The sequence below is a fragment of the Nicotiana tabacum genome, chromosome 10 (genome assembly GCF_000715075.1).
Source record: "Nicotiana tabacum cultivar K326 chromosome 10, ASM71507v2, whole genome shotgun sequence".
NCBI lineage: Eukaryota > Viridiplantae > Streptophyta > Magnoliopsida > Solanales > Solanaceae > Nicotiana > Nicotiana tabacum.
This window is the reverse complement of record NC_134089.1, coordinates 123,002,089-123,016,185: the sequence shown is the minus strand read 5'-3', so window position 1 is coordinate 123,016,185 and position 14,097 is coordinate 123,002,089. Positions and strand designations below refer to the sequence as shown.

The 14,097-nt window shown below is 35.9% G+C and overlaps 1 protein-coding gene across 1 annotated transcript; it reads left to right on the top strand.

Annotated features, from left to right (window-relative positions):
• Window positions 1-12,591: 12,591 nt before the first annotated feature.
• LOC107766460 (heavy metal-associated isoprenylated plant protein 16-like) lies at window positions 12,592-13,519 on the top strand. Its single transcript, XM_016585240.2, has 3 exons — window positions 12,592-12,728; window positions 12,837-12,921; window positions 13,008-13,519. Exons 1-3 carry the CDS (start codon window positions 12,723-12,725, stop codon window positions 13,304-13,306), a joined length of 390 nt encoding a protein of 129 aa, XP_016440726.1. The 5' UTR covers window positions 12,592-12,722; the 3' UTR covers window positions 13,307-13,519.
• Window positions 13,520-14,097: the final 578 nt, after the last annotated feature.

Here is a 14,097-nt window from a genome sequence, read left to right as displayed (position 1 = left end):
CCTTTTGTTTCATTACTTGAATCATACATGTGCTTAAAAAATACCAAAACATGTCTTTATTTGCAAGTATGTGTTTAAACTATTTATTTGTTAAAAGAACTAATTCGTATAAGTATAAGTTCGGTCGGGATCCACCGTTGTGAACCGCGAGGGGTGCCTAACACCTTCCCCTCAAGGTTATTTCGAGCCCTTACCCTAAATATCTAGTAAAGCAAACTAGTCTAAGAGTTAATTACTCTAGGTGCCCTAACGCACCATAATCCATTTGGTGGCGACTCTTCAAATACCCAAATTTGAAAAGGAAATGAGTTATTACCCCCACGAATGTCGGAACCTGGACTTCTCTCCGCGGAGGAAAAAAAGGAGGCGTGACAGCATGACGACTCTGCTGGGGATACCTTTAGGCTCTTACCATGACAAACTTATCTTTTGTGGATTAGTCCAAGCATGCCTTATCCCGTACCCTTTTACCTTATTTGAATTTAACTGTCTATTTTTTTAAAGCATTTATGATTTCTTTTATTCCTGAAACTGACTTGTTTCCTCGTTTTCTTTTTCTGTAACCGTCTTTCAATTATTTAAATACTGCATTTATTATTCTTACGTGAAAATACTTGACTACATGCTATTTATTGCTGCATAAATAATGCTCCACATCATATTCCACTCATGCGTATTAAATCCTATAGCAACGTTTGATGACTGGTTGTGCTCTTTCTATTTATTACCCTTAAATTCGGAAAGGCTTATTTGCGGTAAAACTAGTCGATCAGCGGTGCAGTCGATGGTTCCGTGCCTTTTTCCCTCAAGTTGTCCGCTTGAAGGTACCAGTCTAGACCCCCATAGTAACCTTACTCTGATTGAAATTATGCATGCATCATGGTCAAACCTAGTCGGATTAATATGTTGTCCACATAATAATCCTTTAAGATGAGCCTTATCCAAAAGTCCACCGGGGTTTTCATAATCCCAATGGACACACCTACGTTCTGTGCGTTAATATGGAGAATTAAATGCCAATATGCTAATCATGAATGTATAAATAATTGAGTCTAGTGGGGGAAAAGGCCTAACTTTTTCCGTTTTGCAGAAAATGAGGCACGAGGTCCCCAGATTCGGTATGGTTAGCAACATTCCACCATTTCTATTAGATTGGTGGGAGGACCTTTCCTCAAGTGACAAGAAACATGTAACAAAGCACTTGGGAAACTTGCCTTCTCTACTATACTTTCAGCCAAACAACAGGTTGATCGAGGCTGCCACTTTATTCTGGGACAGTGAAAGGGCTATGTTCCGTTTCGGCGACATAGAGATGACTCCACTCCTAGAGGAAATTGGGGGACTTGCGGGATTGACTTGAATAGCCCTGGGTTGTTGGTACCGGAGAACCGTACTGGTAAGGGGTTCCTAAAGATGATGGGGTTGAAGAACAATGCTGACTTGGGATGCCTGGAGAAGTCTTACATACCCTTCGTGTACCTGTACGAGAGATATGGCCATAAGAAGTACTATCGTACCTTCCATGACGAGCTTTCTATCACTTCTCTAGGACACATCCACCGCAGAGTGTTCGTGTTCATCGTGTGCTTCTTGGGCTTGATAGTGTTCCCAATGAAGAGGGAAAGAATCCACACTAGGTTGGTCATGGTCGCCAAGACTCTGATGGAAGGGATCAATGGACAAACATACACTATAGTCCCCATGATCATAGCCGACATCTATAGGGCTTTGGAGCGTTGTCAAAGAGGGGTCAAACATTTCGAGGGTTGTAACTTGTTGCTGCAGTTGTGGTTATTAGAACATCTTCAAAAGGGTCACTATCGCCAAGAGTTTACCCAAAGCGCTTGGAACGGCCATATTGCCTTCCATCACCCCAAGCAGATGACTTACATTCCGGACAGGTTTGCTCAGCCAGAAAGTGACAGAGAATGGGTAGAGTTCTTCGACAATCTGACCGAGGAACATGTACAATGGATGTTTGAATGGTTCCTAACAGACGAATTCATTATCAGATCCAGGGACGCTCTACACTTGGTGTTGATTGGGTTGAGAGAGATATACCCTTATGTCCCTATCCGAGTCTTGAGGTAGAGAGGGATATATCCTTATGTCCCTATCCGAGTCATGAGGCAAGCAGGCAGGAAATAGGTTGTACCCAGGATCGCCAAAATAAGCCATTTCATAGCAGACTTTCAGGATGATGATGTCCCTTACAAGTGCCAAGCTCAGCACATGTGGCACTACAAGATCATTGTGGAAAAGAACACCATTGATCCAGATAGGTATCATGCGGGGTGTGAACCTCTCTACCCAGCATGGTTAGAGGACAATCTGAAGGGGATGGTGATGCCAGAAACCGGCCGAGGGAATAGGATCACAGACGAAGAAGCTCATGCTCAAGTCAAATACAACAGGCTACGCAGGAGGGTCCATGACTCTGAGAATGAGCACCGGGAAATACACGAGAAAAACATAAGATTGATCGATGAGTGGAAAGAGATGGCTATCACTTCCAATAGAAAGTTGGAATATCTGGAGAGAGGATTAGTGGAGCTGGAGGGTAAAGTCATAAAGCAGATTGAGGATTGCCAGAATGCTGAAGGAAGTGAAGGAGGACATCTGGCCAGAGCCTACCTGCTGCTGGGTCTGCGCGAGCTGGGGAGCCTGTACCATGAAGTCAAGAAGATCGAATCTGGGGAAGGTCCTTCTAGGACCAAGTAGGCTAGATTTATTTGCTTTCCTAAATGTAATAAGGCCAAAGTGCCAATAGTGACTTACTTTTCTATTGTCTTAGTGTCTTTTAGGATTCGTCTATTTTCACATATGAAATGAAGCATTTACTGGCATCTAAAGTTCTCCAAATTTACTTGTCGCTAGGCCTACCTCGAGCACAACGAAGCTCCCAATTTAGGACACGAATTTACATGTATGTTTTTTTAAATACTGCAAACATTTCAGAATCCTTACTGACCCATTTACCTTTTCATTTTTTCTTTATTTCTTATTCCCATCCCCTAAGGTTGGTTTGCTCATACTGGCATCATCAGCATATCACACCAGATCTAGAAGCCCTCCATCACCTCCTCCTCCAAGCAATACAAAAGACAAAGGAAAGCAAAAATGGAGGATTTAAGTGGTATTCGAAAGGAGAATGCTGAGAATGTAGAAACTTCAGATGGACGGAGTACTCCGGCGCTGAATAACCTAGTCTTAAGATTGGAACAAAAAATATTGGAATTGCAAGGAGAAATTGAGCAGGTTCGCAACTTGGAAAACTTGTCGCTCACCTTGAATGTCCCTAACATCAACCAACAAAACACAAAGAACCCAACACCTCCCTAAAACACACAAAATCAACATCCAAAAAACCTTCCTGCACCGCCTCAATACACTTGAGGTCGTCCACGCACCTGCGCCTTCTTTCTGCTCCTGCGGAGCTCACACCTGCAATTCCCAATCCGCAGGTGCAGATATGACAGAAGCAGCAGCTTCAGCTGCCCAAACCAAGTTCCAATCTTTCCGTTAACCATCCGAAATCATCCCGAGGCCCCTGGGACCTCAACCAAAAATACCAACAAGTTATATACAACTATTCAAACTTATTCCAACCTTCGGAACACTCCGAACAACATCAAAACATCAAATCACTCTTGGATTCAAGCCTAAGAACTTCTAAACTTCCAAATTTCACAAACAATTCCAAAACAAACCAAATCACCTCCGAATGACCTGAAATTTTGCACACATGTTACAAATGACACTATGGACCTGCTCCATTTTTCGGAATTCCATTCCAACCCCGATATCAAGATTTCCACTGCTGACCGGAAACTCCAAATTTCCAATTTCGCCAATTCAAGCCTAATTCTACCACGGATCTCCGAATCACATTCCGAACATGCTCCTAAGTCCAAAATTACCTAACGGAGCTATCCGAACCATCAGAATTCACATCCGAGACCTTCTACACATAAGTCAATATCCCGTTGACTTTTTCCAACTTAAGCTTCTAAATTAGAGACTAAGTATCTTATTCCACTCCAAGACTACTCCGAACCCAAATCAACTAACGCGATACGATGAAATATAGCTGAACAATATATAAAAAAGTAAAAACAGGGGAAACGGGGCTGTAATTCATGAAACGACCGGCCGGGTCGTTACATTTGAGGCGGTTAGAGTTAGGATTACAGAGGAGGGAGATGAGAGAATGGGAGTTCCTAAGGGTTTGAGGGGCACTTCCAACACTTAAAAGGAGGTGAAGTGTGGAGTTCAAGGCTATTGGATGGGGAAGGGAAGAACGGCTGAGATAGGGCGTTACTAAAACGCCGCCATTTAGTGCTTAAATGGGGTCGTTTGGTTGTGGGGGGAACCGGACCGGGTAAAGGGGATCTGGGTTAGGTATTGGTGGAAGGGGTATTTGGGCCATTGAAATGGCTTTTTGGCCCAAATCCGGGTAAGACCAAACAAAACTATTTATCTCCTTTCTTCCTCTCTTTTTCCTTCTTTTTTTTTCTTTGACTTTAAATTATATCTAATTAAAACCTAACTTAAATCTAATTAGCCAAATTAATTCTATTTATCTATTAACAAACTTAAAAAATATTTTACTTGATTTTTATGTATTAATTCTTAAAAATACAAATTAAACATAAGATGACATGAAATGAAAATGTGATAATTTTTATGATTTTTTTATAATTTTAAAATATTAAATATGCATGAAAATGCAGCTAACTGCAAACAAACAATTTAAAAGAAAAATCCAAAAATTCTATAAATTAAAAAAATAATTAGAAACAAGTTATATTTTTGTGGATTTTGTACGAATGTTAGGATTAATAATGAAGTAACCCTTGTTTCTGGTTGCATCATTCTTTGGACATGAAATTTGCCACGATATCTTGCTTTATCATCGCCAACATCATCCTTTCACCATGTTTTGGCCATCAATGAATGCTAATATCCCTTTAAGAAATCTTAATAATTTCAAGTTTAGTTAAACTTAATTATAGTCAGACCTCTATGCATCCCTGTATAATAGTCATTCACTATGAAAGCCAAGTTTTCCTCATAGCAGATTTTTTAAGTTATATTTGACCTCTCTATAACGGCTTTTTACTTATTACAGCAACATCCATATTTATAGCAGAATGCTCTTTGTAAAATTACCCTCTATAATAGCTATGTAAAATCTTTAAGATTACCATAAATAATTCTAAAAATATGCACACAATCTTTTCCATTAAATAAAGTTTCTATCTTGCATAAGATATAAGATTTGAAGATCTGCATATGATATCTTTTTCATTGGACAAATTTCGAAAAATAATTAGATAAAAAATTCAACTGTTAAGTTCTTGGATTGTCTTCAAGAAAAAACTATTGGTTACTTTTTTGCTGAAAATTTGGACACGAATCTTCGCCAATTCAAGCGTTATATCGCTAGAGAGAATGAAATTTGTGAAACAAGCTGCAGTTACAAAATTCTTCCATCAATCTTAAAAGACTTTATTTTTTAGGTAGCTTTAAAATGTCTACCTTAAAGTATAAATCTTTACACCTTTAGTTATGAATTTATTAATAATGTATTAACTTTCTTCAGTATTTAACTAGTGAAATATGCATATATTTTGAGATTTTAAATTTGAATAATTTTCTTATTTTTTTATATGCAACATGAAAAAGGAAAAATAATTGATATTTGGATAATTTTTATCTATATAAGCCAAAAAATATTTAAACGTCAAATGTTGTTATAAGTGTATAACAGTCATTCACTATAAAAGTCAGAAAGTGACGGAATGTCGCGACCCAGAATTCTTACCGTCGTGACTGTGATGGAGCCTAATATTTCACTTTCTAGGCAAGCCAACATTAGAACGATTTATCCATTTTTAACAGTTGAATTAAATAACGAGAAATAACTGGAATAACTGAAATATTAATACGGAAGATAAAATTGCCAAACGTCTATTACAATCCCTGAATCTGGTGTCATAAGTACACGAGCTGCTAGAATACAACATACAAAGGTCTGAAATAACATAAAACTATCTGAAAAGAAGGTACATAGCTAAATAAGAAAAAGAAGGGGACTTCGGGAGCTGCGAGCACTGAGCAGTTGTACCTCAAGTCTCTGTAAGTTGTCCGATCCGAGATCTCTAGTAGCCGCTGCTGGGAACGACTCCAAAATCTGCACAGTGTGCAGAGTGTAGTATCAGTACAACAGACCCGATGTACTGGTAAGTACCGAGCATAACCTCGACGAAGTAGTGATGAGGCTAAGGCGAGTCACCTACATTATAACCTGTACGCAGTATATAATAATAACATAATAATGAAAATATCGAACAGAATTTAAACAACCAACAGAAAATGATAACTACAGCCTCAAAAATAAACTAGGGTTGCCCAAAATTACCAATCTTTACCAGTTCAAATAACAATACTGAGAAACAACACAGCTCAGGAAATGGAAACACATAGATTGTTGCGGCGTGCAACTCGACCTTACCGTACAATTCAAATCCTCCCTTAATTCACCGTAATGACATCAACAATAGAGATAATATATAAATATTGCGGCGCGCAACCCGATCTTACCATATATCAATATTAGTATCATAAGTCAACCTTATTTCACCATATCAATCTACCCTTATTTCCACCTGTTGTGGCGTGCAACCCGATCCTACCGTATCAAAACAAGTTCATCCTTATTCCACCATATATTTCCACCCATATTCCACATGTTGTGGCGTGCAACCCCTATTGCGGCGTGCAGCCCTATCCCACCATAGCAGTACCAAACACTTAATGTACACAATCAAATCAATGATCTAAATCACAAGGCCTTTACGATAAATAAATACCAAACTAAACCAAGGAAAAAAAGAAACCTTGTTCAGTATAGAATCTATACCAATAATACTACACAGCGAGACCAATCCATCAATTTACAATTAGAAGGTGCAAACAAGTCAAATTAAGCAAATACCAGGGTTTAGGGGAACTACGAAAAGAGCTAACATGGTTAATATAAGAAGATATTGATTAACACGTAGCAGTTAGGCATAGAGATCATTTAGAGCATATAACAATTAAGACAGGAAAGGAAACAGTTAAGGAAAAGCAGTAAATCAGGGAAGATAGATAATTCGGCGGCGTATAAGCACTCGTCACCTCGCATATACGCCGCTCACATGGGTTTCACATAACACATAGTCTGAAGGTTCCTAATTCCCTCAAGTCAAGGTTAGACATAATACTTACCTCGCTCTAAGGATCACTCAAAGCTCAACTATGGCTTTGCCTTTTAAACTAGCCTTCGAACCAATAATATCTAGCAAAATACCAACCAAACGATTCAAAATAAGCCTTAGGAATCACCCACGATAACAAAAATTTGATTTAGGTCATTATTAAAAAAGTCAACACTCGGGCCCACTTAGTCCAAACCCAGAATTCGGACGAAAACTCGATTACCCATTCACCCCCGAGCCCGAATATACAATTAATTTTGGAATCTGACCTCAATTTGAGGTCTAAATCCCCAAATTTTGAAATTCCTAGTTTTTACCCAAAAATTTCCAATTCCATCATGAAAACCTTAGATTTTAAGTTGAAATCTTGTAAAATAAAGCGAAAGATTTAAAGAAACTAGTTTAGAATTACTTACCTATGATTTGGGGAAGAAAAGGTCTTCGGAAAATCGCCTCTTGTGTTTTAGGTTTTGAAAATTTGAAGAATGGGAGAAAAATCTCGTCTAAGTCACTTGTACACAACTGTAGATGTCGCATTTACGACATGATTGCGAAGATCGCAAATGCGAAGGGACCATCGCAAATGTGAGGTCCTTCACATCTCTATTGCCTTCACAATTGAGAAGATAAGTTCGCAATTACGAACTTGAATCTCCGCAAATGCAACTAAATGATCGCATTTGCAATCACTGCCCCTCCCAACTTTACTTCGCAAATGCGAAGAATTCTTCGCAATTGCGAAGACTGTTTGGCCCAACTACTCTTCGCATTTGCGATGAGTAGCTTGCAATTGCAACACTGTCAGAATTCGCAAATGCGAACTCTGATCTCGCAATTGCGAAATAAGAGGCCAACACCAGAGCTGGAACACCAGCAACATTTTCTAAATCCAAATTCACTCCGAAACCTATCCAAACTCACCTGAGCCCTCGGGCTCCAAACCAAACTTGCACACAATCTTAAAACATCATAGGAACTTGTTTGCGCGATTAAACGCGATTAAATCGCCAAAATAACACGTAGAACTACGAATTTAGCACCAAATTAAATGAGATTTTCAAGAAAACTTTGAAACTTCTAATTTCTCAACCGGACGTCCGAATCACGTCAAACCAACTCTGTTTCTCACCAAATTTCACAAACAAGTCATAAATAGGGTATTGGACTTATACCGAATTATGGAACCAAAATACGAACCCGATATCCAAAAAGTCAACTATGGTCAAACATTTCAAATTTATTAAGTCTTTAACTTTCAATTTTCAAATAAAGTCCGATATCTCGGGCTAGGGACTACCGATTTCGATTCCAGGCATACGCCCAAGTCCCAAATCACGGTACGGATCCACCGGGATCGTTAAATCACGAATCCGGATCCGTTTACCAAAAATATTAATCGAAGTAATCTCAAAGGAAGTTTTAGGCAAAATTTCTTATTTTCATCAACTTTTAATATAAAAGCTTATCGGAAACACGTCCGAACCGTGCACGCAAATCAACGAGGGTAACATGAGATTTTTAAGGTTTAAAAGCACAAAATTGAGTTCTAAAATACAAGATGATCTTTTGGGTTATTACACGGAACAAACGGGGCTCTTATAGAAAGGGTTGACTGTGGTAGTGCTGCAGGATGTTATCATCTCCCGCATCATCCTGTGACCGTGCTTCGGTCATTAATGATGTTAATATCCTCTTAAAAAGTCTTAATACTTTCAATTTTTTAAAAACTTAATTGGTACTCCAGTCGTCTAGTTGACTCATTTGGTTTATGTCAAATTGTTCAATAATTTTCTGTCCGAACACGTCTTTGAAATAATTCCAAAATATTACTTGTCTTTTCTGATTCTTTTATAAAAGATAGTTTTACGCTTCTCCTTTTCTTCATATATATTTTATTTTTGTCCAAATTAGCACAAGCTCTTTGATTTTTGGATGTCCACTCAAAGTTCCGAGAAACTCTTTAAAGTGAGACCCCTTTTTATGAAAAGCAAGTAACAAGCCCCTCCTTATAGGTTAAAATGCATGGAGTCGTTTGATAGGAGGTATATAAGAATAGTGTTAGAATAAGTTGTATTAGCCATATTAGTATTAACAATGATAAAATTAGTTATATTGGTATTAGTTATGTTGAGATTATATCTTATCCATTGTTTGATTTGTTATATTAAAGCATTGCATAATTTTTAAAAATAATTATTGTTTACAAAAATACCATCCACATTCTTTAAATATGTACATTTTGAGAGATTTGAGGGGCAATTATGACTTTAACCATGTTAATCCAAGTATTTAAAACTCTTGCATTTCTAAGACCATGGTGTGCTATGTATCAATGTTTTAAAAGGCGGGGCGGAAGCAGATAACAATGATGACAACAATGACCAATCAGTGATGTAAATAGCAGGCCACAAGAACACCATAAATGTTTCCCAACAAATACTAGATACAAGTGCAATCAATTCATCAAGTCCTTCAAATATAAATCTTTCGCCTATAAATCCTTCAAGTAATAATCTCCAAGATAATATGCTTTTCAATGAATATATATCGAATATATTTCCTTTAAATAAAATATCTTTCAACTATGAATAATACAAAAGGTATAACATATATCATAATATGCAAATTAGCTGCAACATCGTTACAACTCAAAAATCAAAAGTATGTATTCGATGCGAAATCTTATATGTATCTCTTAAGGAGTAATGAATCTTGAAAGAATTTCGATATTGTAATTTGATATTTTTTTTAAAATACTCCTTTTATTTAATATGCTTTCTATTTGAAAGAGAATTTATATAAAAATATTATTCAAAATTTAAATATGATTCTCTAGCATCATTTATTTTTAAGTTTCAACAATTTAATAAAGTGACACATAATTCACCATACTATATCATGATAACTAATTATTTGTAAATAGTTACTAGCTAATACTAAACTATTAAATTAATAAGTATTGTATTTCGTAAACATGAAAAATAATATTTAGGAAAATAGTTATAAAAAAATTATGGACTAATATAATAAAGACATAACAAAAGTTAATAAATAAATACTTTTAAATGAAAGCTTTATTTAAAATTTACTATCATAGCAATCTTAGTGGATAACGTGCAATAAATTTTATTTTAATTATGACATAAAATACTTTCAAATTAATGATTTATGATTAAGAAAAAAGTAATTTTGAATAGTTAACGACTTATTAAGAAAATTTGAGGATTTACAAGGTTAGTTACGCACAATTGCATAAAGTTCTATTAGGCGAGTCTCGTACGTAAGGCATTGGGCGTGTCCGGGGCGTAAGCCCCGATGGTCGAGGCGTAAGTCTCACGGAACTAAGCCCAACACATAAGCCCAGGGGCGTTTTACGAGTGCCCCGTCTCAGGGCGAGTCCCAATTCTGTCTTTTAACACAGAGCTATGTATTAGTTATATATAGGATAATACCAAATAAGATGTATAATTAATACAAATATTAGTTATACATAGGTCGATAAGATGTACCAAACAAGGGGTTAATAAGAGTTAATAATACATACAACTAATGCTTGTATTGTTTTTTCTAATACCTCCTACCAAATGATCCCTTATTGTTTCCATTATTATTCTCATAGCTTGATCGTGACAGAATGCTTAATTCTTTTTAAAAAATGACAATTGTGTTTACCCGTAAAATAATACAGTTGAATTTGTAACGTGGTTTATAGACACGTGAATTAAATTGATCTATTAAAATAAAATACCAAAGAGCAAAGCGAGTAAATAAGGATAATTGATGAAAAGACAAGCCTAGGCTTCGAATTGATCTCCGGAGACAAGAACAGTGCGAAAATCTTAATATTAGTAAATAAAGCTTTATAAAATGAGAGAATAGTATTAAGCTTTTTTCGTACAAGTATTTTATGTCCTTCCATGATTACAAATTTCACTATTTATAGCTAAACTAGGGGAGATAAGATCCGCAAATCATGCTCCCCTTTAAGATGAGTAAAAATCCCTCTTGATTGATGCATAACGTTGAAAATAAATGCTACTATAATTTTCTGTAATTGTTGTCCTTTAATATTGTCTTCTTTGACCAGTACTTTACTTTCAAATTATCTTACCTCGTCTTGATATTTTGAAACTTATACAATACTGGTCACATGCCTATAATTGATGTCGACTATTTGTTGACTCCTCCTACCTATCTACACTGCCACGTGTCTATTCGAGAAATCTATAAATTTTACCTAATACAACATATCTACACTAATATAATTAGTCATAATTTGCTAATTATAGAGAGATTAATTGCAATACAAGGTAGCAGGTACTTTATATTCCCTCCATTTTAATTTATGTGAACCCATTTGACTGTGCAGGAAGTTTAAGAAAAGAGAGAAGATTTTAAACATGTGGTGTAAAATGAGGCACATATATTTTGTGTGACTATAAATCATTACATAAAAGATAAATTGAGTATTCAAATCGGGAATGAATCATTCTTTTTGGCACAGACAAAAAAAGAAATAAGTTCATACAAATTAAAATATAGGGAATAAATAATTAATATGCATATGAATTGATCCAAATAGTATTACTATATATAAAAGAAATTAGGAAGATGCATAGAAGACGTTTGTTCTAGTTTTGCGTCTCCTACTGTCCCGCGTAGTAGTGCAATGACAATTTCAATTCCAGGGGACTACGTGGAAGATGACTTGTTATTTCTTATGGCCCCATGAAAATGACATATTGACTTATTGACTTTTCAGCACCCATCCCCCTCCAAAAAAAAAAAAACAGAGACAAAATTAAATTAAGCAACGCATATGGATCAGACAATCGAAGATCAAATCATCTTCATGACGTACAAAGGGCGGGTGGATGACTGAGTTATTCCAATTCAATGCGCGTTCTTCCGAATTAATTTTGTCATCTTCGGATAATACCACTTTTGATCCCTCAATTATTAATAAATTTAATTTTAATTCTGTGAAATATTGCTAAGCACACATAACCTTTAATTTTTTAAGAATGTATGTCTTTGGTCCCTTTGAATAGGAATTATATTTCACTTAGATTAACTTTAAAACTATATTGTCCTTAAATATGGAGTACTAATACAAAATTGACATAAAACATGAGTAGTTAAATGATGTAAAGGTATATATAAATTGCACAAGTAGAGGAATCAAAAGCGCATTTCAATTAATTGAAGTTAAACTGTGCTTAGTCAAATATTCAAGGACCAAAATTAGAATTCAGCAATAATTGAGGGACTATCCAGCTATTTTAGGAGTTGAGTAGAAGTCTATAAATACTCAAGAATGTTAAAAGTCTTTCTCCACTGCAATTTCCCAGCATTTCAAATAACAAACTCCTCCTCCTCCCCATCTCTCTCTCTCTCTCTCTCTCTGCCTACTGAGTGATTTTTCTGAGCAAGTTTAATTTCCATTAAACCAACAAAATGAAGGTATGCATATTTTATTTCTTTTTCTTTTCATATGTAATTCAAGTCTATAAAGATACCTCGCAATATATATTTTTTTAATTACTGACAAATGTTCATAAATTTGGGCAGCAAAAGGTGGTTATCAGATTATTTTTGAATGGAAACGATCAGAAATATCGGACCAAGGCCTTCAAAATAGCTGTTTCTCAGCCAGGTACTTAAATCTCTCCTTTCAGTTCTCGATTTTTAATATCAATCAAAATGCCCTGAAACTCATTCGAATTAATATATATATATTAGGTGTGGAATCAGCAGCAATGACGGGGCAAGAAAAGAACCAATTAGAAGTTGTGGGGGAAATAGACGCGGCTGATCTGACGAGCTTGCTCAGGAAAAATTTAGGGCAAGCAGAGCTAGTGAGCGTTGGTCCAGCTGGTGGCGGCGACAAGAAAGGTGACAAAGCTTCTGATGCAAAGCCTCAAGCTGCAGCTGCGGTGGCTCAGCCCCAACCCGCCTTATACTATTATACCTATCCTCAATACCCTCCTGTTTACCAAGTTGGAGATTCATATGATCAATCTGGCTGCTCCATTATGTGATTTCGAATGCCAAATTGGATTTTTCGAGTATACTGGAAGGTCAAACTTAGTATTCCAGTATCTGGTCCGATCCGTCCAGAGAGTTTAATGGATCTAGTGGATTTTGTTGTTTTCTTTATTCAATTTTGCCTTTATGGATCTTTTGTAAATACCCCTTTCAGTTTTGATCATTATAGGGAAATATAAGAATTATTGGATAATTGATTTCAATAAGGTACTCCCTCACTTTATTTGTCCATAACGGACTTTGCAGTACTTCCCTTAATAAATGAGGTATATATTTTAGCATAATATCCATAATAATAATTGCATTTCAAAAGTCTTGAAAAATAATTTAGGGAATGAATAGTTAATTATAAAAGTAAGACAAATAAATTTATCTTCCTCTTGATTTGCTAGCATGAACAAGTAAAAATAAAAATATATATTTAATATAATGAACAAGTAAATAAACGAAGGGAGTATTGTCCAAGTATTAAAATATGGAGTGGTGTATGGAAAATAATCTAAACGTGCAATTTAAAATATTTATAAATCCCTTAGAAAATTATACATAACACAAGTTCAGAATTTAAATTGGATGGTTTTAACTCATAAGATTCTCATTACCGAATTCATTTGTACTTTTAGAATTATGGGTTTCAAAAATCAAGGATTTACTATTTAATAATTTATCTACGATTTGCGTCGAAGTGACGAGTTCAGATGAAGTCATTATACCCCCTGTTTTCTCCCCTTTGTGATGCAAGACAATGATATACTTGAACAGTGTGTAACTTTTATCGGAGACG